At 43.6% G+C, this 24,560-nt stretch overlaps 1 protein-coding gene and 1 non-coding gene across 2 annotated transcripts; one reads left to right on the forward strand and one right to left on the reverse strand.

The window, feature by feature from the left end:
• The first annotated feature begins 5,186 nt into the window (after nt 1–5,186).
• On the forward strand, nt 5,187–5,259 carry trnar-acg. The gene has a single exon. It is a non-coding gene; the product is annotated as a tRNA-Arg (tRNA).
• A 4,374-nt stretch (nt 5,260–9,633) lies between these two features.
• On the reverse strand, nt 9,634–21,763 carry LOC112249586 (kinesin-like protein kif7). Its single transcript, XM_042321097.1, has 20 exons — nt 21,431–21,763; nt 19,179–19,578; nt 18,460–18,660; nt 17,890–18,292; nt 17,417–17,764; nt 17,036–17,228; nt 15,832–15,975; nt 15,283–15,441; nt 15,006–15,163; nt 14,769–14,890; nt 14,522–14,656; nt 14,186–14,394; nt 13,831–14,028; nt 13,432–13,557; nt 12,324–12,500; nt 11,926–12,141; nt 11,504–11,710; nt 11,140–11,338; nt 10,659–10,820; nt 9,634–10,326 (listed from the first exon to the last, which is right to left on the reverse strand). The coding sequence occupies exons 2-20, from the start codon at nt 19,504–19,506 to the stop codon at nt 9,938–9,940; spliced, it is 4,074 nt and encodes a 1,357-aa protein (XP_042177031.1). The 5' UTR covers nt 19,507–19,578; nt 21,431–21,763; the 3' UTR covers nt 9,634–9,937.
• Nucleotides 21,764–24,560: the final 2,797 nt, after the last annotated feature.

Below are 24,560 nucleotides of genomic sequence, written 5' to 3' on the forward strand. Positions count from 1 at the left end.
AATGATCATAGCCTTTTCCTCTGACACCCCTCATCATTACAGTGCTGAACTGTCTGGCTGTTGAACTCTCACCTTCCTGACCTTGGCCACCTAACCTCTGATTTGTTGCCATGTAGCCCGGCAACTGTGATTCTGAGTGCCAGACCTATTTAGCCTATCAGCTGCAGACAGTTACCTGGTTTTGACCAGTTCAGGCTGATTCTAATGTCAGTCTCCTAGTGATGGGCATTCCGGCTCACTGAGCCGTCTCATTCAGCTCAGCACTCCAAAAAAGAGCCGTCTCTTTTGGCTCCCAAATGGCTCTTTAAAAACACTATGTTTAATATTTTCTCAAGTCAAACAGTTTGCGATAGTTTGACTATGATCTGTGTTAAAACAATTCTAATTAAGTTATTAAATGAAATCATACTTTAACCACAATGTATTTAAAAATGCATTGGTGTGTTATGAAAAATAATGCTTTTAAACATTTACATTTAAAGTAGAACTTTTTAATGTATATAAACAAGGTGCATATAAATCTAACCATTCAAAACGAATACAATCTGAACAACATAATAATAGAATATTGCACCATATCAAAGACAAATAAATAACAATTTGCAACTGCAGCATTCCACCAATTGAAATAAATGTAAAAAAGAAGGATGCTATTACACATGTGCATTTAAAGTGTAACTTTTTAATGTAAAATCAGCAAAAAATGAAACAGTAAAACTACTCATAACTAGACCATGCTATGCAACTTGGTAAAGTATATTTATGCAACAGATTATACTATCTAAACTCAGCAAAAAAAGAAACGTCCTCTCACTGTCAACTGTGTTTATTTTCAGCAAACTTAACATGTGTAAATATTTGTATGAACATAACAAGACTCAACAACTGAGACATAAACTGAACAAGTTCCATAGACATGTGACCAACAGAAATGGAATAGTGTGTCCCTGAACAAAGTGGGGGTCAAAATCAAAAGTAACAGTCAGTATTTGGTGTGGCCACCAGCTGCATTAAGTACTGCAGTGCATCTCCTCCTCGTGGACTGCACCAGATTTGCCAGTTCTTGCTGTAAGATTTTACCCCGCTCTTCCACCAAGGCATCTGCAAGTTCCCGGACATTTCTGGCTCGGCCCTCCTCACGCATCTTTGGTTCACTGGTTGGCACTGCGTGTCTGATTGACAGGAACAACAGGTGAGGCTGTTAGTCTGAGCAGACAGTCAGAATGAATGTGTGTGCGCTTGAGCGTTTAGGCCTATATTATTATTATTTTTTTTTGTTCTTTGAACTAGTTCATTAAAATATTTTTGAGATTATTCAAATCTTTATTTTTAAATATTTTTATAAATAGATTCGGCTCTTCTGATATGCAAGCCGGCTCCCAACGTTCACCTCTTCGAGCCGAATCGCTTGTGAACGACCCATCACTACAGTCTCTTTCAACTGCACAGAGAGAGGGATGCTCCTGTATCTCTGTGCTGCTCCTTTCACCTCTAGACTTCCCCATTAAATTATTACCACCTCCTGACACCTTCATCTGGACTCCTTTAGTGTGTGTGCTTCACTGCCCAAAGTAAGTAGACTTAGTGGAGCCAGAGTGTCTTTGTGTATTAGTTGATGCACCTGTTGTATTCTATGTAACAAACCGTTATTACCTGCTTACTAACTATTCAACTGTTATCCATCTGGTACTTGGTGTAATTTAAACTCAGCAAAAAGAAACGTCCCTTTTTCAAGACACTGTCTTTCAAAGATCATTCGTAAAAATCGAAATAACTTCACAGCTCTTCATTGTAAAGGGTTTAAACACTGTTTCCCAAGCTTGTTCAATGGACCATAAACAATTAATGAACATGCACCTGTGGAACGGTCGTTAAGACACTAACAGCTTACAGACGGTAGGCAATTAAAGTCACAGTTATGAAAACTTAGGACACTAAAGAGGCCTTTCTACTGACTCTGAAAAACACCAAAAGAAAGATGCCCAGGGTATCATGACACAAGGCGAGACCCAGATGCAGACTCAGGAGGCAGATGGTTGGAGTCTTACAATATTTATTAACCAATAGGGGAAGGCAAGAGAATGGTCATGGACAGGCAAAAGGGTCAAAACCAGTGACCAGAGTCCAAAAGGTACCGAAGGGCAGGCAGAATCAATGTCAGGGCAGGTAGGATGATCAGGCATGATCAGAAAGTAGTCCAGAGTCAGGCAGTGGTCAAAACCGGGAAGACTATCAAAAAGAGAATAGCAAAAGGAGTATGGGAAAACACGCTGGTTGACTTGACTAACATACAAGACCAAATGGCACAGAGAGACAGGAAACACAAGGATAAATACACTGGGGAAAATAAGCAACACCTGGAGGGGGTGGAGACAATAACAGGAACAGGTGAAACAGATCAGGGCGGGACACAGGGTCCCTACTCATCTGTGTGAACGTGTCTTAGGCATGCTACAAGGAGGCATGAGGACTGCAGGTGTGGCCAGGGCAATAAATTGCAATGTCCGTACTGTGAGACACCTAAGACAGTGCTACAGGGAGACAGGATGGACAGCTGATTGTCCTCACAGTGGCAGACCACGTGTAACAACACCTGCACAGGATCGGTACATCCGAACATCACATCTGCGGGACAGGTACAGGATTTGAACAACAACTACCCGAGTTACACCAGGAATGCACAATCCCTCCATCAGTGCTCAGACTGTCCGCAATAGGCTAGGAGAGAATGGACTGAGGGCTTGTAGGCCTGGTGTAAGGCAGGTCCTCACCAGACATCACCGGCAACAACGTTGCCTATGGGCACAGACCCACCGTCGCTGGACCAGACAGGACTGGCAAAAGTTATTTTCACCGACGAGTCGCGGTTTTGTCTCACCAGGGGTGATGGTTGGATTTGCGTTTATCGTCGAAGGAATGTGCATTACACCGATGCCTGTACCCTGGAGCAGGAGTTTGTGTATATACAGGACGTACCACCCCCACCTACCGTCCACGAATCATCTCATTGCGGAGCTTTATGGAGCCCTCAGCATTGTTACAACATTTGGGAAGCTGTGTGGTACAAGACAGAGCTCGATTTGCAACCTGGTTTCAGAGCATTTCGTATTATTCTGTACCTGAATCCGAAGACGCCCCATTTAATATGATAGGTTACATTTCGTATCGTATGTATTAATTTGTGGATGTCCAATACCCAATTCGTACAATATGTTTTGAATTTGCAAAATATATGATATGTTACAAATTCTGGCAAAGTGGCTAATGTTAGCTAGCTGGCAAACATTAGCTAAGCTAGGGTTTAGGGTTCATGATAGAGTTAAATTTAGGAGTTAGGTTTAAAGGGTTACGGTTAGGATTAGCTAACATGCTAAGTAGTTGCAAAGTAGCTAAACAATTGTAATTAGTTGAAAAGTTGCTAATTAGCTACAGTTGTCATTATGGTATTTGAATGTATACATTTTGATTACGTGACCAAACACCCTCCTTTCGTTTTTTGCCTGGTCCTCTGCAGAAGTCAGGGCATTCATACTTCTTGTGCTTCATGGAGCAGAGCTGTTGCGTTTATACAGGACCTGCAGTGCCACCTCCCGTTAACCAATCATATAAATATAGAGCTATATGGAGCCCTCCACATTGTTACAACGTTTGGGAGGCGCAAAGTATGCTATTACGGAACTCAATTTGGCCTCGGCATGCCTACGTTATTGCGTCACACCATCCATATGGCGCTTCCGCCCACATGTTCAAATCAAGCATAAATTGGCTCTTAACGTTAACGTTACTGTCTGTGTTGCCAACCAGGCACCCCCATAATACATCACCCCTCTTCAACTGAAATATCGACAATGTTTTTCAGCCCGGGCACCGATTTGAGGTCGGCAACTGTGATATGAATAGCCTGCGTGATGATAACAAAGATCTAACTTAGCTAATGTTATTTAGCTTCACATATTCCTCTCTGGTGATAACAATGGCTATTTTCAGCAGAACCTTTTTATTTGGATGCATTGTCATCCCATCATGTGAGAATCTAGTTTTGTGAAACAAAAGAAAATGAACGAGCTTGCCAGAGTCGAACCTAGAATCTTCTGATCCGTAGTCAGACGCGTTATCCATTGCGCCACAAGCCCGCTTCTATACCATACGCCCACCATTGCCTTTTTATTATTGGTTTATTCCTGGCTTGTGCGTAATTTCTCCGGAGGCGGACGGCTATATGATTGGTCCTCACCCTGCTGTTAATATTCGGGGACATCAAAGATTTTCTTAGGTGCATTTTTTTATTCGTTTTTCTGAGATAGCTACACGTCGAGCATTTTGTCCAGGAGACCTATTGTTGACTCTGTATGTATTCATTCTAACATATATATAGTTATATTCTTGTGTATTGTATTTTATTACTCTTGTGTTACTATTTTATTTTCAAACTGCATTGTTGAGGGCATTTCACGGTAAAGTTTACACCAGTTGTATTCGTCGAATGTGACAAATACAATTTGATTTGCATGTATCCCCCCCTAAATATAATATACATATAACTAAATGCCCCATGAGCTTAGCTGTCATTACTCCAATGTTGGTCTTACACTGTAAATGTAAGTACATGTACACTGTGTAGCTTCAAAACATAATAACAACAATAATTTTGATATCAAGGATGGCCATCTTCTGTCTATGAATTTGAGAGTGTTGTTACATTTCTCCTGCCCCACCCCTCAGCTTTTTACCAAAACAGTGGTTGTTGCAACTGTGGCCGGCAGCCATTTTAGGCCTAGGTTTCTAAGTCCTCTCACTGTCAACTGCGTTTATTTTCATCAAACTTAACATGTGTAAATATTTGTATGAACATAACAAGATTCAACAACTGAGACATAAACTGAACAAGTTCCTCAGACATGTGACTAACAGAAATTGAATAATGTGTCCATGAACAAAGGGGGGGTCAAAATAAAAAGTAACAGTCAGTATCTTTTGTATCCGTATCTCTCATACTGCTCCACGCAGTATGAGTGCCCTGCCTTCTGCACAGACCGCATCTCAGTAAACGCTGTATGTCTATTGCTGACGCTAGATTGACCAAGCTGCTAGCTTTATGCTAACCAATCACATTCAGTTTCATTACAAATAATTTACCAGGAACTGCCCAATAAAAAGTTGCTATTTTGACAATTTAGAGCAGGAGAGGGCTTGTGGCGCAATGGATAACGCGTCTGACTACGGATCAGAAGATTCTAGGTTCGACTCCTGGCAAGCTCGTTCATTTTGTTTTTGCGCCACCCATCCAAATCACAAAACGAGATTCTCACATGATGGGTTGTCTATTCAGTTCATCCAAATAACAAGGCTCTGCGGAAACAATGCATTGTTATCAGTAATAGAGGCATATGTGAAGCAAAGTAGCGTAAGCTAGCTAAAGTAAGCTTTATTCCACTATCATCACGCAGGCTATTCATAACACAGTTTGCCAACCACACAAATCGGGGCCGGGCTGCTGTACTGAGTGAGATAAAACGTTAAGAACATTGTCTATATTTCAGTAGGAGGACGTGATTTGTTATGGGGGTGCCCGGTTATCATCACAGACAGTAGTGTTAAGAGCCAATTTATGCTTGATCTGAAAATTTGGTCGGAGGCGCCATATGAATGGTGTGATGCTATTTCCGGAATCTCAGTAGGCACGCAGAGGCCAAATGGAGCTCTTTGCTTTGTGTCTCCCAAATTTTGTAACAATGTGGAGGTTTCCATATAGCTCTGCATTTTCAACCTAAAGTCTGTGAGTTCAAATCTAATAACTCACAATTTGAACTAATTAGCAACTTTTCAACTAATTACTACTTTTTAGCTACTTTGCAACTAACGTTACTTAGCATGTTAGCTAACTCTTCCTTTTTATCTAACCCTAACCCCTAGCCTAGCTAACGTTAGTCACCTAGCTAGAATGTGTAACATACCTTATGTTTTGCAAATTCGAAACAGATTATACAGTTTCACTACCAATAATTTACCATGAATTGACCAATTACAAAATAGCAATTTTGGCGTCTTTTTGCAGCTGCGGGCTTGTGGCGCATAACGCGTCTGACTACGGAGCTTCTATCTCAAGGCCATCAGACTGTTAAACAGCCACCACTAACATTGAGTGGCTACTGCCAACACACTGTCAATGACACTGACTCTACTCCAGCCACTTTAATCATGGGAATTGATGGGAAATGATGTAAATATATCACTAGCCACTTTAAACAATGCTACCTTATATAATGTTACTTACCCTACATTGTTCATCTCATATGCATATGTTGATACTGTACTCTATATCATCGACTGCATCCTTATGTAATACATGTACCACTTTAACTATGCCACTTGGTTTACATACTTATCTCATATGTATATACTGTACTCGATATCATCTACTGTATCTTGCCTATGCTGCTCTGTACCATCACTCATTCATATATCCTTATGTACATATTCTTTATCCCCTTACACTGTGTATAAGACAGTAGTTTTTTTTGGAATTGTTAGTTAGATTACTTGCTTTTTATTACTGCATTGTCGGAACTAGAAGCACAAGCATTTCGCTACACTCGCATTAACATCTGCTAACCATGTGTATGTGACAAATAAAATTTGATTTGATTTGATTTGATCAGAAGATTCTAGGTTCGAATTCTGGCAAGTGGAACCGCTTGCTTCCGTCCCTCTCGCCCCTACCTCGGCTTGAACATCAACAACAGTCACGTCACCCACAAAGTTTTGTTTACCCATCACTCCACAAAAGCTGCGGCTCTTGCAGAGCAAGGGGAACAACTACTTCAGGTCTCAGAGCGAGTGACGTCACCCGATTGAAACACTATTAGCGCGCACCACCGCTAACTAGCTAGCCATTTCACATCGGTTACACAAGCTCGAACGTTTTTTGCCCCTTACATTGAGGCATATCTTATCCAGGATCGTTAGATCAGTATTAGAAATCATTGTGTACCATATTTGCCCTCTGTAGCAGCCAAACTAATTTATAGACTACACTACCGTTCAAAAGTTTGGGGTCACTTAGAAATGTCCTTGTTTTTGAAAGAAAAGCAATTTTTTTGTCCATTAAAATAACATCAGAATTGATCAGAAATACAGTGTAGACATTGTTAATGTTGACTATTGTTGACTATTAATGACTATTGCAGCTGGAAACAGTTTATTTTTAATGGAATATCAACATAGGCATACAGAGGCCCATTATCAGCAACCATCACTCCTGTGTTCCAATGGCACGTTGTGTTAGTTAATCCAAGTTTATCATTTTAAAAGGCTTCTGAAACTCATCAGTCTATTCTAGTTCTGAGAAATGAAGGCTATTCCATGTGAGAAATTGCCAAGAAACTGAAGATCTCGTTCAACGCTGTGTACTACTCCCTTCACAGAACAGCGCAAACTGGCTCTAACCAGAATAGAAAGAGGAGTGGGAGGCCCCGGTGCACAACTGAGCAAGAGGACAAGTACATTAGAGTGTGTAGTTGAAAAACAGACACCTCACAAGTCCTCAACTGGTAGCTTAATTAAATTGTACCCGCAAAACACCAGTCTCAACGTCAACCGTGAAGAGACGACTCCGGGATGCTGGCCTTCTAGGCAGAGTTGCAAAGAAAAAGCCATATCTCAGACTGGCCAATAAAAAGAAAAGATTAAGATGGGCAAAAGAACACAGACAAATCTGGATTTGGCAGATGCCATGAGGACTCTACCTGTCCCTATGCATTGTGCCAGCTGAGAAGTTTGGTGGAGGAGAACTAATGGTCTGGGGCTATTTTTCATCTTTTGGGCTAGGCCCCTTAGTTCCGGTGAAAGGAAATCTTAACTCTACAGCATACAATGACATTCTAGACGATTCTGTGCTTCCAACTTTGTGGCAACAGTTTGGGCAAAGCCCTTTCCTGTTTCAACATGACAATGCCCCATGTACAAAGCGAGGTCCATACACAAATGGTTTGTTGAGATCGGTGTGGAAGAACTTGACTGGCCTGCACAGAGCCCTGACCTCAACCACCTTTGGGATGAATTGTAACGCTGACTGTAAAGCCAGGCCTAATCACCCAACATCAGTGTCCAACCTCACTAATGCTCTTGTGGCTGAAAGGAAGCAAGTCCCCACAGCAATGTTCCAACATCTAGTGGAAAGCCTTCCCAGAAGAGTGGAGGTTATTATAGCAGTAAAGGAGGGACCAACTCCATACTAATGCCCATGGTTTTAGTATGAGATGTTTGACGAGCAGGTGTCCACATACATTTGGTAATGTATATGTAAATAGATCATATATGTCTATATTTTCATTTTCTTGGAAAGCTGTGAGCGCTATTATATGATACAATATCAAGTTGCATCTACAACTTGCCATCAACTGATTTCAGCCAGTGTATGGCTGTGGAGTGACTGCATTGTTTGAATGTCATTTTGGCATATTGGAAGTTAATGGAAAAATGTATAGAATCATTCTTCTAGAACTGTCTGGCTAACTAACAATCATACAGTGTAGTTACATTCTTCAAATTCATTATTTCACACAATATTTTATCAGAGCACAGACCAACTCCCTGACCAAAATGGTTGATTTTTATCCCATCGTTATAAGTTTAATTCCCATTGTAGTATTCTAATTCTATGACGACTAGCCACCCCTCGGAGCCTGGTTCTACCCTTCTAGGGAGTTTTTCCCTAGCCACTGTGCCTCTGCATTGCTTGCCATTTGGGGAATTAGGCTGGGTATCTATATAGCACTGATGTAAAAGGGGCTTTACAAAATACATTTGATTGATTGATGTCCAAATGTATGGCATTATGCATTTAAGATAGCAATTTTTATAAATTATTTAGCCAACAAACCACAACTTTCAATATTTTTTATATTACGCCTTTACAACATATTAGTCAGTCAGAGATTACAGAAGCAAGAATCGTATTTTATTTCACATACAGAAATGGGTAGTGATGACAAAATAGCAACAGTGAAAAGTATAACCGATGATGACAACGTCTATGATTGTAAAAGCTGATATGAATTACACCGGAGGAAAAGAAAAGTGCTTGATATAGAAAATGAAGAGCATTCTTCCAACATTTATTCATAAAACCACAAATATAGAAAAATAAGAATGAATGAATACAAAAGATACTTACAGTTGCTCCAGTTTCAACTGTTCTGCCTTATTATTATTCGACCATGCTGGTCATTTATGAACATTTGAACATCTTGGCCATGTTCAGTTATAATCTCCACCCGGCACAGCCAGAAGAGGACTGGCCACCCCACATATGCTCTCTCTAATTCTCTCTTTCTTTCTCTCTCTCGGAGGACCTGAGCCCTAGGACCATGCCCCAGGACTACCTGACATGATGACTCCTTGCTGTCCCCAGTCCACCTGACCGTGCTGCTCCAGTTTCAACTGTTCTGCCTTGTTATTATTCAACCATGCTGGTCATTTATGAACATTTGAACATCTTGGCCATGTTCTGTTATAATCTCCACCCGGCACAGCCAGAAGAGGACTGGCCACCCCACATAGCCTGGTTCCTCTCTAGGTTTCTTCCTAGGTTTTGGCCTTTCTAGGGAGTTTTTCCTAGCCACCGTGCTTCTACACCTGCATTGCTTGCTGTTTGGGGTTTTAGGCTGGGTTTCTGTACAGCACTTTGAGATATCAGCTGATGTACGAAGGGCTATATAAATCGATTTGATTTGATTTGACTTACAGGTTATAAAACAAATACATACAATACGAAAACAGGATAAAAAAAATAAGTTCATTTCGACATGTTGAATTGAACTTGATTCTGTTGCATTTTAAACAGGATCCTGCCATTAAGTCCTTTGGCATTTAAACTGAATTCTGCCTAAGGTCCTTTTGCATTTCAACTTGATTCTACCATGAGGTCCTTGTGCTTTTAAACAGGATTTTTCCTCACATCAATTCTGGAATTGTTTGAGATCAGTGGTCCGGTGTTGAGGCTGGATCGGCGGGACTCTCTGCGTGATTTGGCAAATGGCAGAGATGTTGTCCCACTCCAAGGGCCCGTACCAGTCTGAACCACCCGGTTTACAGGCGTCTCCATGGCCACCTGCTGCTGTAGCTCCTCCATGCCGCAGGGGTCCTCGGTGGGGAGGGAGGAACGCCTCCATGTGGCAGGGAGAGGTGCGTTGACCAGCTCCCTTATTTCCTCCCGGGACCTGGTTGGTCTCTCTGGCTCCCCTGGCCCTCCCCTACGGCTGTCGTCTGGGCCTCGGCTCAGCCTCTCCACACTGCCACTGCCTATTCTGCCCTCAAAGACTGAAACTGCAACGCAACATATAAAATAATGAATATTCACATGCCTCACAGCACAGCACTGAACAGGACAGACTAAGAGGAATACTCAGTCACAAACACTGAATACTTATTATTCCCTGACAGATGTGCATATTTTACATGAGATAGAGCAGATGTCTGAGTATTTGAGCAGATGAGGATTATTTTAGCAGAAATCAGAGATTGGATTGTTTTTTAATACCCATACCTTCTGTTATCTTACCTACATTATGTTACATTAATGTACTTTACCCACTGACTAGAGCGCTTTGAAAAAAATAACAATAGTATGTCCCTATCCAAAATGAGCCATACATTACCCTTTCCCTGCTCCATGGGTTGGCTGGTGTTGCCACACAGCTCCCTGAACCGGTTGCTCAGTTCCAGGTTGGCAGTCTTGTAGTGGTTGAGCTCTTTACTGAGGTTATGGATCCAACCTTCGTACTGCCTCTGCCTCCCCGCCAGGCCCTCGTCCATTTGCTCTGTAGGGAAGTAAACATCAGGGGGACCACAACAATACCTGAGGAACACTGCGCTGCAGATAATGGGCCTGGTGGCTGTTATCACACTGGGTGTAGGAGGGTTGAATGGGAGGTATAGACATGGCAAACTGAATGGAGATAAAATATCAACAATATATATATATTTTTAAAAAGATATGCATAGTTGTGCCTGTGTCTCATTTTGTTGGCTTGAGGTGGAGCAAAAACGGCAAATGTGCCTAAATCTTCGTTGAAAACAAAAAATGTTGGTTATATTCTGACATGTTCTGCCTAAATCCTACAGGTGTGTGAGGCCCACCTCGGCACTGCTGCAGCAGTAGCTGTACACTCCTCTCGTGCTCCTTCTGCTGCTGTGTGAGCCTGCGGTCCGTGTCGAGCTGCGTGCGGTCCAGAGCGTTCTCCAGCCACTGCACCAGCTGCAGCTGCTCCTCACCACGCATCTCTAGATCTGCCAGGGCCAGCTGCAGCTTACGCTCCTCCTCCCGCAGCGACACCACCTACACACACAAACAACTTACATCCCCCATCTTTCTCTCTCTCCATTTCCATGCTGCTTTGAATCATAATGGAGATTTGCTGTGTACACATAGGCTATGCGGCCATGTATTTGAGCAGACACAGTGAAAACCACAACAGTAGAGAAGAGGGCCACACAGACAGACCTTGTCAAAGTACTTGCAGAGCAGTGCACGGGTCTCTGAGGCAGACAGGTAGCTGAGTTTGGCCATGAGGTTCATCTCCCACTGGGAGAGCATGCTGGCAGAGGCCCTCAGCTGCCTCTGTCTCTGGGTGATGGCCTCGTTCTTATACTCTATAGCAGCGTCCAGAGCCTCGATGGCCTCGTCCAGCTGGAACACAGACCGCTCCTCCTGGGGACAGAACAAAGAGAACCACAGGGGTTGAAATGGGGGAGGTATACAGGCACACACACAATATACCAAACTACAGGGGCACCGCTAGCATTGAGACTCAGCGCCTAACACGCCAAACTACAGAAACTATACAAATACTACGTATGGAAAGAATCCACAGAGAAGTGTTGGGGCGGTGTTAGAAGCTTCTGTAAGCCTGTAGGGTCTCTGACCTCTGGTGAGAGCAGACTACCCTGCCGTAGTTTGTCATCCAGCTCCACTCTCTGTTTGAGCAGTGTGTCCTTCTCCTGGCGCAGGTTGTTGATCTCCTGGCGTATCTGCTGGGAGTCCTGGGCACTGCTGCTGCGGAGCAGGCCATTCCTCTCACTCAGCTCCCGCTCCAGAGACTCGATACGGCCAGACAACGTCACCAGGTCCTCACTGAGGGCCTACGGGGAGAGAAGAGATACACTACAGTTGAAGGAAAGACACTACTCGGCCGTACTAGATTTATGAATGATTTATCAAATAGAAGTACAGAAAATCATTAAATTGACAGTAAAATTAACTTGGCAAACCACTATACCTGTAGGGCCACTGAGTGTGTGGGGCCTGTTTAATGTGTGTGTACCTGACTGGAGCGGAGTCTCTTGGTCTCCAGGCCACTGCGTTCCTGCAGCAGGGCCTCCTTCTTGGCTAGGATCTGTTCCCTCTTGGTCAGCTCTCCCTCCAGGTCCTCCAGTCCTTTCCTCTGCTCCAGAACACTTTCCATCTCCTCATCTAGCCAGCGCTTCTGCTCCTCAATCTTCTGCACGCACGGGAACACATGCAGACACACTTCATTTGGATCCATTAATGGAACACGGTAGTACAGTACAAATGAACTCAATATTTCAGAAGTAACACATGTTGCCCACAAAGGGGCACACACAGCAAATGTAGACACACCCCACATCTGAAGAACATTCAATAACAAGACAAGCCATTTTGCTCATTGGAAGCTCGGAAAAGAACAATTAAACACTTGTAAATCTATAACTGACAGGCAGCTGAGAATTTTTGTTGTTGATTGCCCATCATTCAGTGTATTGATCTATATCGCACATATCTCCATCACACAGACTGCCAGGTCTCTTACTCTCTTCATTAAAAAGACCATGCTAAGAGACCCACTAAAACAGGCTTTCTCACAGAGTTCAGTATGGTGGCCGCGTATCACACTGGTCCAGTGTGAGTGTCAAGTGTGAGCACTGGGCCTGTCCAGGCACACCAGTTAATGACTTGAGACTCTCTCCACTCAATGTGTACTATGAGTGTGAGATATAAGACACACAGGGGATACTCAGCTGCATATAGTTGCTGGGGGATACGAGGCATTTTTCATCTTTCACTTTTAACAATGGAAATAAAGCCTTTGGATGTTGAAACATGCCTTTTGGCTAAATATGTAACCAGCTGATCTCCTGGCCAGGCTAGTGTTTTGTTGTTTTATGTCCTTGGCTCAAATATAGAGGAAACTGTATAAAACCACATAAAATATGTGAAAAGGCTGTAGAATTACTCTATAAATGGTGTAGAACTACTGCATAGAGGTGAATGAACATGGTTTATATGTAACATCTATATAAATGCTTCTGAGATTCTATGCCTATTATATAACTGGTGGATAAATACTTAATCAACTGTTTAAATGTGCTATATAAATGCTTCATAAGCATTGTAGAAGACCCATGTCACACCAGTTGCTCCTCCAGTGATATGACAGAGCCGTTGCTGCCGCTGCGTCTCTGTCTCTGGAAGGCAGCAATCTCCTCCGTCTTTATCCTCAGGATCTTCTGCTGCTGTTCATTCTTTATCTCCAACTCCTGGGGAGGGAGGGAGGGATGGAAAGAGGGAGGGAGTATTCAGTAAAAACAGGGATACCAAGGTAGGCAGGCATCATATTTTATGATTCTGTCCACAGAATTTAGGCCCCAGTGGAGTGTATGGAATATGCTATGAATGCAAATTAGTCATGTGTTGATGCCATGTGATCACTGGAGACTTTTGATGTGACAAATGCCAATCTGTAAAAACCACAGCATTGTCCTGCTCCACTCTGTTTCTTAGCAGGTATTCTACATTCTCCAGGGCTGCACCTTGACTCTGTGCGTGCGTCGCTGCATCTCTGTCTCCAGGCGTCGTTTCTGTTGGCTCTCGTGTCGCAGACGTCTCTGCAGCTGCTCCTGCTGCTGCCTCATGCCCTGCACGCTGCGCTCCAGCTCCAAAACACGCCGCTCGCTCTGTGCAGACAGCAAGGCCAGCCGTGCAGTGTCCCTCTGACGCTGGCTCAGGACCTAACGCGCACACACACACGGACGCACGCACACACACACATATATATATGAACAAACCGACACAGGCAAATACAAACATCCACTATGAGCAGACACTAACTGATGTTACGAGTGTACAGTATGCATTAGTGTAGGAGTCTGACTCAGACAGACAGACCTGTACTTTGTTCTGTGCTGCAGCAATCTTCCTGCGACACTCCTGGGCCCTGGTCCTGTCAGTGACACCGCTGGTCTCCTTCTCATGTTTCTCCAGGTCCTGAAGCTGTCTCTGGGCCTCCTGGACCTCCTGCCTGGCCTGCTCAGCTTCCCCCTCCAGGGCAGAGATCTTACGGGTGTACTGCCTGTTCAGAGCCTGGGCATCCTTACCTACAGTAACACACGATAACATCTGTCCCACCACTCCATGGTACATTACGTATTGTTTATGGGGCGAAAACAGGCATGTGATTGCCATCATATAGAAAGCCAGGAAGGAATGGTCTTAGGTATGTACCTGTCTTGACCAGTTCTCTGATGAGCTCCTCCTTCATGCGGATGGTGACAGACAGCTCTCTGATTTTCTGCTGGGCCTGTAGCAGGCCCCACTCTGACCCCAGCCCCACTGAGCTCTCCCCTACACTGGAGTTGGCTGCACAGAGAGAAGGGGACGCAAACACATGTTAGTGCTTCCACAGTTATAACTTAACTTTGAATTAGTTCATTTAGAATTTTATTAGGCCTCGTCCTGCTGTGGGACTCACATGGTCGCCTGGTGGAGAATTGTTCAGAAGCAGGCAGCCCAGGCAGCTGAGACAGGAGACCTCGCCCTCCAGCTGCTGATCCACCCATGATATCTCGCTTAGTCCAAGTCAGATTCACATGTCTAAGAGATACATACAGTAGCCATCAATAACCTAGACAGTCAATGATGCTTGGGCATTCTATAATCTGCCTGATCTCACTCAGTTTTAAATAAAGATGTGATATTCTCTCCATACTTCCGTCTGTCATGGCTCATGTTGACACACGTGTCCTCTTCCTCAGAGTCCTTCACCTCTCCCCCTCCCAGGTCCTCGTGGTCATGAGAAGATTGACCATAACCACACTGGATCTGGTCACCAAACGAGCTGCTCTCCACACAGCCCAGTGGACCAACCTAGAGCCAACACAGTCACACTCATAGCACACAGCGACATACACTGTGGAACACACTACTGATTAATGTTGAGACTAGAACTTCAATCCACTACTAAAAGGTGCTGATCAGTCAGTTACCTGTCTGTTGGTGAGTCCATTGTGGGAGTGGCGCATGGAGCCCTGGGGGGCGGTGTGGGGGCGTGGTGTCAGGTGTAATCCTAGCCCCGGTACACCTGGCCTTGAGAGCAGACACTGCAGCTCCACTATCACATCCTGCTGCTCCTGCAGCTTATCACTCTAGGGGAGGGGGAAAGAATATAACATTGAAACAATGAACAATGTTGATCATCTCTCAAGATGGAAATTATTATCGACAGAGACTAGTACTGAAATATAGGAGGCAAGTGAGGACAGACTAAGAAATGAGACAAAATGTATTTGCTTTTATTCTTTGATGATTAGGTTTCTTCCTAGGTTCTGGCCTTTCTAGGGTGTTTTCCTAGCCACCGTGCTTCTACACCTGCATTGCTTGCTGTTTGGGGTTTTAGGCTGGGTTTCTGTACAGCACTTTGTGACATCAGCTGAGAAAAGAAGGGCTTTTTAAATTGATTTGATTTGATGATTACAGTGCTGTCATGTTGAACACCAAAATGCCAGTAAGAAGTCAAAATGCTGTGTAGTTCTGACCTGCTGTTTGTACTGCTCCATGGCATCCTCCAGAGCAGCCAGGAAGTCTGTGTTCTCTCTCTCCAGCTGCTGGACCTGGCCCTGGAGCTGAGCCACACTCTCCTCCCTCTCACGGCCCAACTCCTCTCCACCACTCTCTGCCTCCTGTGGGGTTCAATAACAGATACATTATGAGTCACAGAGCACAACAACACTTCCTGGATTGTTCGGTGAGATGATTGATGCTTTACCACCATAACTCCATCAGGTTGTTTGAATGTTTTAGGATAGGATGAACTTGGGCTGGGCGACATGGCCAAAATATCACATGACAATATTTTTCTCATTTTTGACAGCATGGCGGTATTTGACAGTATTTTATGTTTCTGAAAAATAAACATTCTAAATATGTTTTATGAGCAGTGAAACCTCTTTCTTCATATCTTCCTCTTGGAACCTTCTCTGTGTGTGCCGGGTATCATTTATCCACAAGAAAATACTTTCGACCACTAGCGTTGGGTGCACTAGTGGACATCCGACGGATGAATGTGGACCAAAGTGCTTAAAAGAATGCTACCATGTGCATACATATGAAAATGTTATCCATTACTCTGGCAACAACTTTACTTTGGTGAGTTACAACAACAAATTCATTTTAAGTGGTTTTACTGGGCTTCTGCCATTCTGACTGCTTTAAACTCAAATCAAACTAGGAAAAAACTGACCGTGAAGTAGTCCACTTTATAGAACTGTTAACTTAGCACTGTATCAACATATCTCTATAAACAGCATTGTAAAAACCCATAGCAGTATACATCTGCTAGTGTTTACTGAATGACATCACTTCATCCAAACATTCCCACACCTTCCCTGCAACTCTCAAGTCTCTCTGCTGGAGGGTAATGGATTGGAAGATGAAAAGTTAACGTTTCAGTAAGTGAATACATTGCAATATGTTATTTACGTATTCATTTTACACATTAGTTTTTTCCTGCTTTATGTATGCATAGGAGATAACTAATTTGTGTGTAACAACAACAAAAACGTTTTAGCTAAAACCCATAGCAGTCCATACCGGTATACCTCAAAATACGATATATTACCCAGCCCTAGGATGAACCTCTTGTTGATAAGCTAAAATATTTTGTTAAGCCTTTTCTTTTAATAAATTGGAGCTTTATGAATATGTAGTGAGCGATGTAGTGATTGTTAATGTGTGTATGACCTGGTTCTTGACTGCAGCCCTCCCCCTCCTCAGAGCGGAGGTGTCTTCGGTGGAGCTGCTCTCGATGCCGCTGTCAGGTCCTGAGGCAGTGGTCAGGCCGCTGCGTTCTTCCTCCACAGAACACAGCCAGTCCTTCACCCTCAGGACTTGCTCCGCAGACAGTGTCCCCTCACCCTGCAGCTCACACAGCAACCTGGGGATGGGTACACAGACTTACATATTCAGACAACTACTCCTGAGCTCATTAGCCAAACAACACCCACACACATCTGTCCTCACAATAAAGTGCACTTTGTTTATGAAACTGATTATATTACATCTAGTCAACTACTGAACTTATTGCCAATGATTATTAAGAAAAATAAAGCAGTTTCATCTCACCTGTATGCAGTGTCAGTGCAGGTCCTGTAGTGGGCACTCTGGGCTTGCAGTCTGATGATCTCTCCATCTCCTGGGCACGACCGCTTGTCTGGGTCCAAGCGGGCGATGATACGGGTCTCTGAGCGTTGACGGTTTTCTAGGGCCCTGTGAAGCGCCCGGATCTGCTGCTCCATCCCCTCCACACGGTCCGGCTCTCCTCGGCAGTTCACCGTGGCCCGGTTCTGGATGTTGCCTGCCCGCTTGGCGTAGTTCAGTGTGTTCAGGCTCTCGTCAAAGTCCGCAGAGGAGGGGCTGATGCATGCAATCATTAGTGTTTTGGCGTTTCCTCCCAGAGAATCTTTCAAGATCCTGCATACAGATTTTAAATGTCATAAGTCAATCGGGGGAAAATAATTTGCAAAATAAAAGAAGGAGGAAAGCAATATATCCTGCACACCATTTTATGAGTCCCCAAATGTTAGAGGACTACATACCTGGTGATTTTGGAGTCCCTGTATGGTATATGGGTGCCTCTCCTCTTGGGGTCTCCCAGGGCTCCTATGACATTCCCCAGGGCCAGTAGGCCACTGTTGATCTGGATGCTCTCCTTCAGCCTCTCCCCTGTGTTCCCTGTGCGGAGGATCCTCTCCGACCCTGCCAGGTCCACAAAGTGGAACTTAGAGGAGAGGATGTGAGGCCCGGTGCCCGTGGTGGGGTTACCATGGGCCTGGGAGCCGCCGCGGCGCTGGTCCATGTGCACGCTGAAGATGGTGTGTGAGCGGCTGGAGTGGGGATTCATCTGGGTGGCGCCTGTGTGTCTGGCTGTGTTGCCAGACTCCAGCAGGCTCAGCACCTCATCCAGCCCCTCCACCTCACACTCCTTCACCCCGCACAGCACTGCAGGGAAGCGCACAAACATGAGCACAGACAGAGCCATGACTAACTAACACACATGACTTTGACTACTCCCTACCCTCATGTTGAAATTTAAGATCCCTGACAACACAGAGAGATGCTTGTTTGTGATAAATATTTGTTGGGGGAAAAAAAAAAAAAATCCATACCAATGTTGCCCTTGTCATCCTCTCTGATGTGGATGTCCTTGCTGGCTGTCTCCACCTCCAGCAGGTCCCTGAAGTCCTCCTTGTACACCTCCAGGTAAGACACTCGGACAGAGAAGTCACTGAGGTCATTCTCATCTAGCAGCTTGAAGACCTCAGCCACAGCCCTAGGGACGATGCCCTGCTCCTCATCCCTAAAGGAAGCTACACACAGACACTGGGTTCATATACCCTGTATGGTATAGCCTAGTAACCTCTGAAGATAATTAAATATGTACACATATAAAACCATTGCCTGCAGCTTTGCACTGTTTTCATTGAAGGAACACGTACCTCTGACACACACATGCACCACAGAACTGATCTAATATAACACATACTTCATCTCACACAAACACACACGCTCTGTGTTATAACCATAACCCACCCACACAGCTTTGCCATCTCACACACCAGTAGCTCAGATGGCAAGCCTGTCTGGTATGGACTGTTCCCGCAGGCTGTGGCAGCTGAATAGTAGGAAGTGCAGTTGGCTTCCAGGACGGGTGTGAATTCTCTGCATATCAGCATTTATATATCACACATCAGAAGACGTGCATCCATTCTCCGCTCCTCTACACTACAAGCTAGTACATCTCCTCTGATGGAACTCAAAAGACATAGAACAAAAATTATTAAATGACCAAACATTGCAGGTAGCAGGGAAGAAACCAGAAACTCACAAATGTTGGCCTCTCCAATAGTGTATGTCTTGCCAGAGCCTGTCTGTCCATAGGCGAAGACAGTGGCGTTGAAACCCTGAAAGAAGGCCTCTATGAGGGGCTGGACACACACAGCGTACACCTCCTCCTGGCAGTTGTTCTCCTCAAACAGGAAGTCACAGTGGAAGTGTCGGTCGTGACCAAGAGTGACCCTGCGCTGCTCAGGGTCAGCCGTCATGCAGCTCTCGTGTCTGTGCAGCAGCTCCTTGGGCAGCAGGGGGCGCACTCGAACAGCGACCTGCACCGCCATGTCCTCCGACCTGCCATGGCCAGGAACTTTGGGAGACATCGCTGACAGGCTGGGCTAGCTGTCAGGGGTCCAGGAGTCCCTTCAGGGTTTCTGGTTTGTGAGTTCAATCATCTTAAACAGGCCAAAATAACCACAATCAACTCATACACTCATACAGAAAAACCCCATCAATAATCCTCATACAGAACATATGCTAACATTCAATGTGATCCATGTTGGAAAGAAATAAAATGTGTGAAAGAAAGAAAATACTAATAGAAAGAGGCACAGCAAATATATTGTGTAAATAATATATTATAAACTGGGTGGTTCGAGCCCTGAAGGCCAATTGGCTGAAAACCATGGTATAAAACCATCTAATTACATTGGTAACCAGTTCATAATAGCAATACACTTTGTGGTATATGGCCAATATACCACGGCTAAGGGCTGTATCCAGGCTATCCGTGTTGCGGCGTGCCTGGATACAGCCCTTAGCCATGGTATATTGGCCATATACCACACACCCTCGGGCCTTATTGCTTAAATATAGGCCTAGCTCTATCGTTATATAAACAATGCCAATGAGTCCATGCTATGATGGGAACTTCATAGATGGCATTGTTATCTGGTCATAATAAAATAAGCATCTAGCAAAACAAGATGTGCTAGTCATTTGATGGCTAGTCATCTGCTAAACAGCACATTCAGTCTGAATTTGTTTTGGGGATTTGTATACATTAATTAGCATAGAAAAGATTTCTGACGTCTTGGCTGCAAAGTAAACAAAAACTTTGATTTGGAACTCGCACAGCCTGCAGGCTAGCTTTAGCTTAACCTACACACAGGATGGCATAGCTCTGGTCCATTGCGTGTCCATTGCATATACGAACCCAATCAAAGATCTGAAGTTTTACAGAGATCTGTATATAATGACGAGATGTTCATGTCTCCGCTCTAATAATGGGAGTCATTGTCCCAAAGGTAGGCGACAAGTTCAGGTAAATATTAGCCCATACATACTAACGCTTCGCAAATTCCTCTCTGACCCTTCTCTGCGTGTGCAGGGTACCATTTATCCCAAATAAAATACTTTCTACCACTGACGTCGGGTGCGCTTGCACTAGTGGCGATCCGTCGTATGAGCGTGGACCAAAGTGCTTAAAGTTATGCCACCATGTGCGCACCTAAGAAAACGTTATCCATCACTCTAGCAACATCTTTACTCTGAGTTACAGCAATGGTATAGTGATGCCAGTCACTAAACAAAAGTCATTTACAGCTAAAAACAACACTAAGACTGAAGATGTTAGCAGATGATCGTTATGGCTGCTTTGTGTGATGTATTGTTGTCTCTACCTTTCCCTTTGTGCCAATAATGTTTGTACCATATTTTGTGTTGCTGCCTTGTTATGTTGTCTCCGGTCTCTCTTTGTGAAGTGTTGTTTTGTCTCTTGTTGTGATGTGTTTTGTCCTATATTTATATTGTACTTATTTTTAATCCCAGGCCCCCGTCCCGCATGAGGCCTTTTGGTATAGGCCGTCATTGTAAATAAGAATTTGTTCTTAACTGACTTGCCTAGCTAAATAAATAAAAAATGACCAGCCAATTCGTTGTCATCGCGCGATGGACCAGATCTAATGATAGTCTCGGTAGCTAGCTGGCTAACTAGCGAGGAAAGTAACTTTTGTTGCTAACTCACTAGCGTTAGCTGGCTAACATTGTTTTACGAGAACAAAATAATACATACGTATACCGTAACGTTAGTTGCCAAAATAGCTAATTAAGTTGAGTATCTTCACAGAACGCCATAGTTAGCTAGCAGAATTTGGCCAAAAAAAGTTAGCTAGCTAACATTAGCTAAAACGTTTTTGTTCTTGTTACACACAAATGAGTTATCCCGTACCTCTCATGCATACATAAAGCAGGAAAAAAACGTGTCAAATGAATACGTAAATAACATATTGCAATGTATTCACTTACTGAAACGTTAACTTTTCATCTTCCAATCCATTACCCTCCAGCAGAGAGGCTTGAGAGTTGCAGGGAAGGTGTGGGAATGTTTGGATGAATTGATGTCATTCAGTAGACACTAGCAGATGCTCGTCCAAAGGGTTTCGACTATGTGGTGGCACAGATAGAACATACATTTGAGTATACATCCATGACCGTAAGTTACTTTTTCGTAGCAGGTTAGGATAACTAGGTTAAGGTTAGGAAAATTGTTAGCTAAAATCCTCTACTAGCGTACTATGAAAAGTCACTTCCGTTCGTAGCTGTACTGTATCTATTCACAACCCGTCCAAAGTAATGTGCTGAGCGTGTTCAATTGAAACCGCTCTGGTCCAATGACTGTAATCAAACAAACTATGATTCTGAATCTTCTCCGGTTTTTTACATTTGAATAAGACAGGAAAAATAAGAGTACTCTCACAAGTATGCAGTAGGTTATTTGGCAGTTTATCCTTCAATATTAAAACATGGTTAATCATAGTCTCATTATTATTATTATTGCAATATCCACATGGTTATATTATGTTATCTGAATCAAACCCCTTAACTTTTTCCACATTTTGTTACATTACAACCTTATTCTAAAATGGATTAAATTAAGCATGTTCCTCAATCTACACACAATACAGCATAATGATAAAGCAAAAACATGTTATTAGAAATGTTTGCAAATTTCTTACAAATTAAAAACTTATACATAAGTATTCAGACCCTTTGCTATGAGACTTGAAATTTTGCTCAGGTGCATCCTGTTTCCATTGATCATCCTTGAGATGTTTCTACAACTTAATTGGAGTTCACCTGTGGTAAATTCAATTGATTGGACATGATTTGGAAAGGCACTATAGTTTACTATAGTTTTTCTGTTGAGTTTCATAAATGATTGATGCTACACAGCAAACGCCACAGTCTTTGTTTTCATTCATACTTAATTTTGAAGATTCTATTAGACAGATTACTGCTTGTTCGGTTTTTGTTGGGGATGTAATGCTGTTTTCTGCAGCATTGAAGGTCCCCAAAGAACACCGTGGCCTCCATCATTCTTAAATGGAAGAAGTTTGGAACCACCAAGACTTTACATAGAGCTGGCGGCCAGGCCAAACTGTGCAATCGAGGAAGAAGGGCCTTGGTCAGGGAGATGACCAAGAACCCGATGGTCACTCTGACAGAGATCCTCCATGGAGATGGGAGAACCTTCCAGAAGGACAACCATCTCTGCAGCACTCCACCAATCAGGCATTTATGGTAGAGTAGCCAGACGGAAGCCACTCTTCAGTATCAGGCACATGAAAGCCCACTTGGAGTTTGCCAAATTGCACCTAATGGACTCTGACATGAGAAACAAGATTCTCTGGTCTAATAAAACCAAGATTGAACTCCAAGCATCACGTCTGGGGGATACCTGGCACCATCCCTACAGTGAAGCATGGTGGTGGCAGCATCATGCTGTGGGGATATTTTTCAGTGGCAGGGACTGGGAGACTAGTCAGGATCGAGGGAAAGCTGAACGGAGCAAAGTACAGAGTGAATCTTGATGAAACCTGCTCAGGACCTCAGACTGGGGCGTAGGTTCACCTTCCAACAGGACAACGACTCTGAATGTCCTTGACGGCCCGGACTTGAACCCGATCGAACATCTCTGGAGAGACCTGAAAAAAGCTGTGCAGCGACTCTCCCAATCCAACTTGACAGAGCTTGAGATGATATGCAGAGAAGAATAGGAGAAACTCCCCAAATACAGGCATGCCAAGCTTGTAGTGTCATACACAAGAAGACTCGAGGCTGTAATCACTGCCAAAGGTGCTTCAACAAAGTACTGAGGAAAGTGTGTGTGTGTGTGTGTGTGTGTGTGTGTGTGTGTGTATACTGTATATATATATATATATGTTTACAGTGCTGTGAAAAAGTATTTGCCCCCTTCCTGATTTCTTATTCTTTTGCACATTTGTCACACTTAAATATTTCAGATCATCAAACAACTTTAAATATTACAAAGATAACCCAATTAAACACAAAATGCAGTTTTTAAGTGATGATTTTATTTATTAAGGGAAAAAGCTATCCGAACCTTCATGGCCCTATGTGAAAAAGTAATTGCCCCCTAAACCTAATAACTGGTTGTGCCATCCTCAGCAGCAACAACTGCAATCAAGTGTTTGCGATATCTGGCAATGAGTCTTTCACATCGCTGTGGAGAAATTTTGGCCCACTCTTCTTTGCAGAATTGTTTTAATTCAGCCACATTGGAGGGTTTTCGAGCATGAAGCGCCCTTTAAGGTCACGCCACAGCATCTCAATCGGATTCAAGTCCAGACTTTGACTAGACCACTCCAAACCCTTCATTTAATTATTTTTTTTTAAAGCCATTCAGAGGTGGACTTGCTGATGTGTTTTGGATCATTGTCCTGCTGCAGAACCAAGTGCGCTTCAGCTTGAGGTCACAAACCTTTTGGTAGAGAGTAGAATTCATGGTTCCATCAATCACAACAAGTCGTCCAGGTCCTGAAGCAGCAAAGCAGCCCCAGACCATCACACTACCACCACCGTATTTGACTGTTGGTATGATGTTCTTTTTCTGAAATGCTGTGCTACTTTTACGCCAGATGTAACAGGACGCACACCTTCCAAAAAGTTCAACTTTTGTCTCGTCAGTACACAGAATATTTTCCCAAATGTCTTGGGAATCATCCAGATGTTTTTTTTGCCAAAAGTGAGACGAGCCTTTATGTTAATTTTGGTCAGCAGTGGCTTTCGCCTTGGAACTCTGCCATGGATGCCATTTCTGCACAGTCTCTTTCTTATGGTTGAGTCATGAACACTGAGCTTAACTGAGGCAAGTGAGGCCTGCAGTTATTTAGATGTTGTGGGTTCTTTTGTGACCTCTTGGATGAGTCGTCGCTAAGCTCTTGGGGTAATTTTGGTAGGCCGGCCACTCTTGGGAAGGTTCTCCACTGTTCCAAATTTTCTCCATTTGTGGATAATGGCTCTCACCGTGGTTCGCTGGAGTCCCAAAGCTTTAGAAATGGCTTTGTGACCCTTTCCAGACTGATAGATGTCATTTACTTTGTTTCTCATCTGTTCCTGAATTTCTTTGGATCGC

The sequence above is a fragment of the Oncorhynchus tshawytscha genome, linkage group LG04, assembly GCF_018296145.1.
Source record: "Oncorhynchus tshawytscha isolate Ot180627B linkage group LG04, Otsh_v2.0, whole genome shotgun sequence".
NCBI lineage: Eukaryota > Metazoa > Chordata > Actinopteri > Salmoniformes > Salmonidae > Oncorhynchus > Oncorhynchus tshawytscha.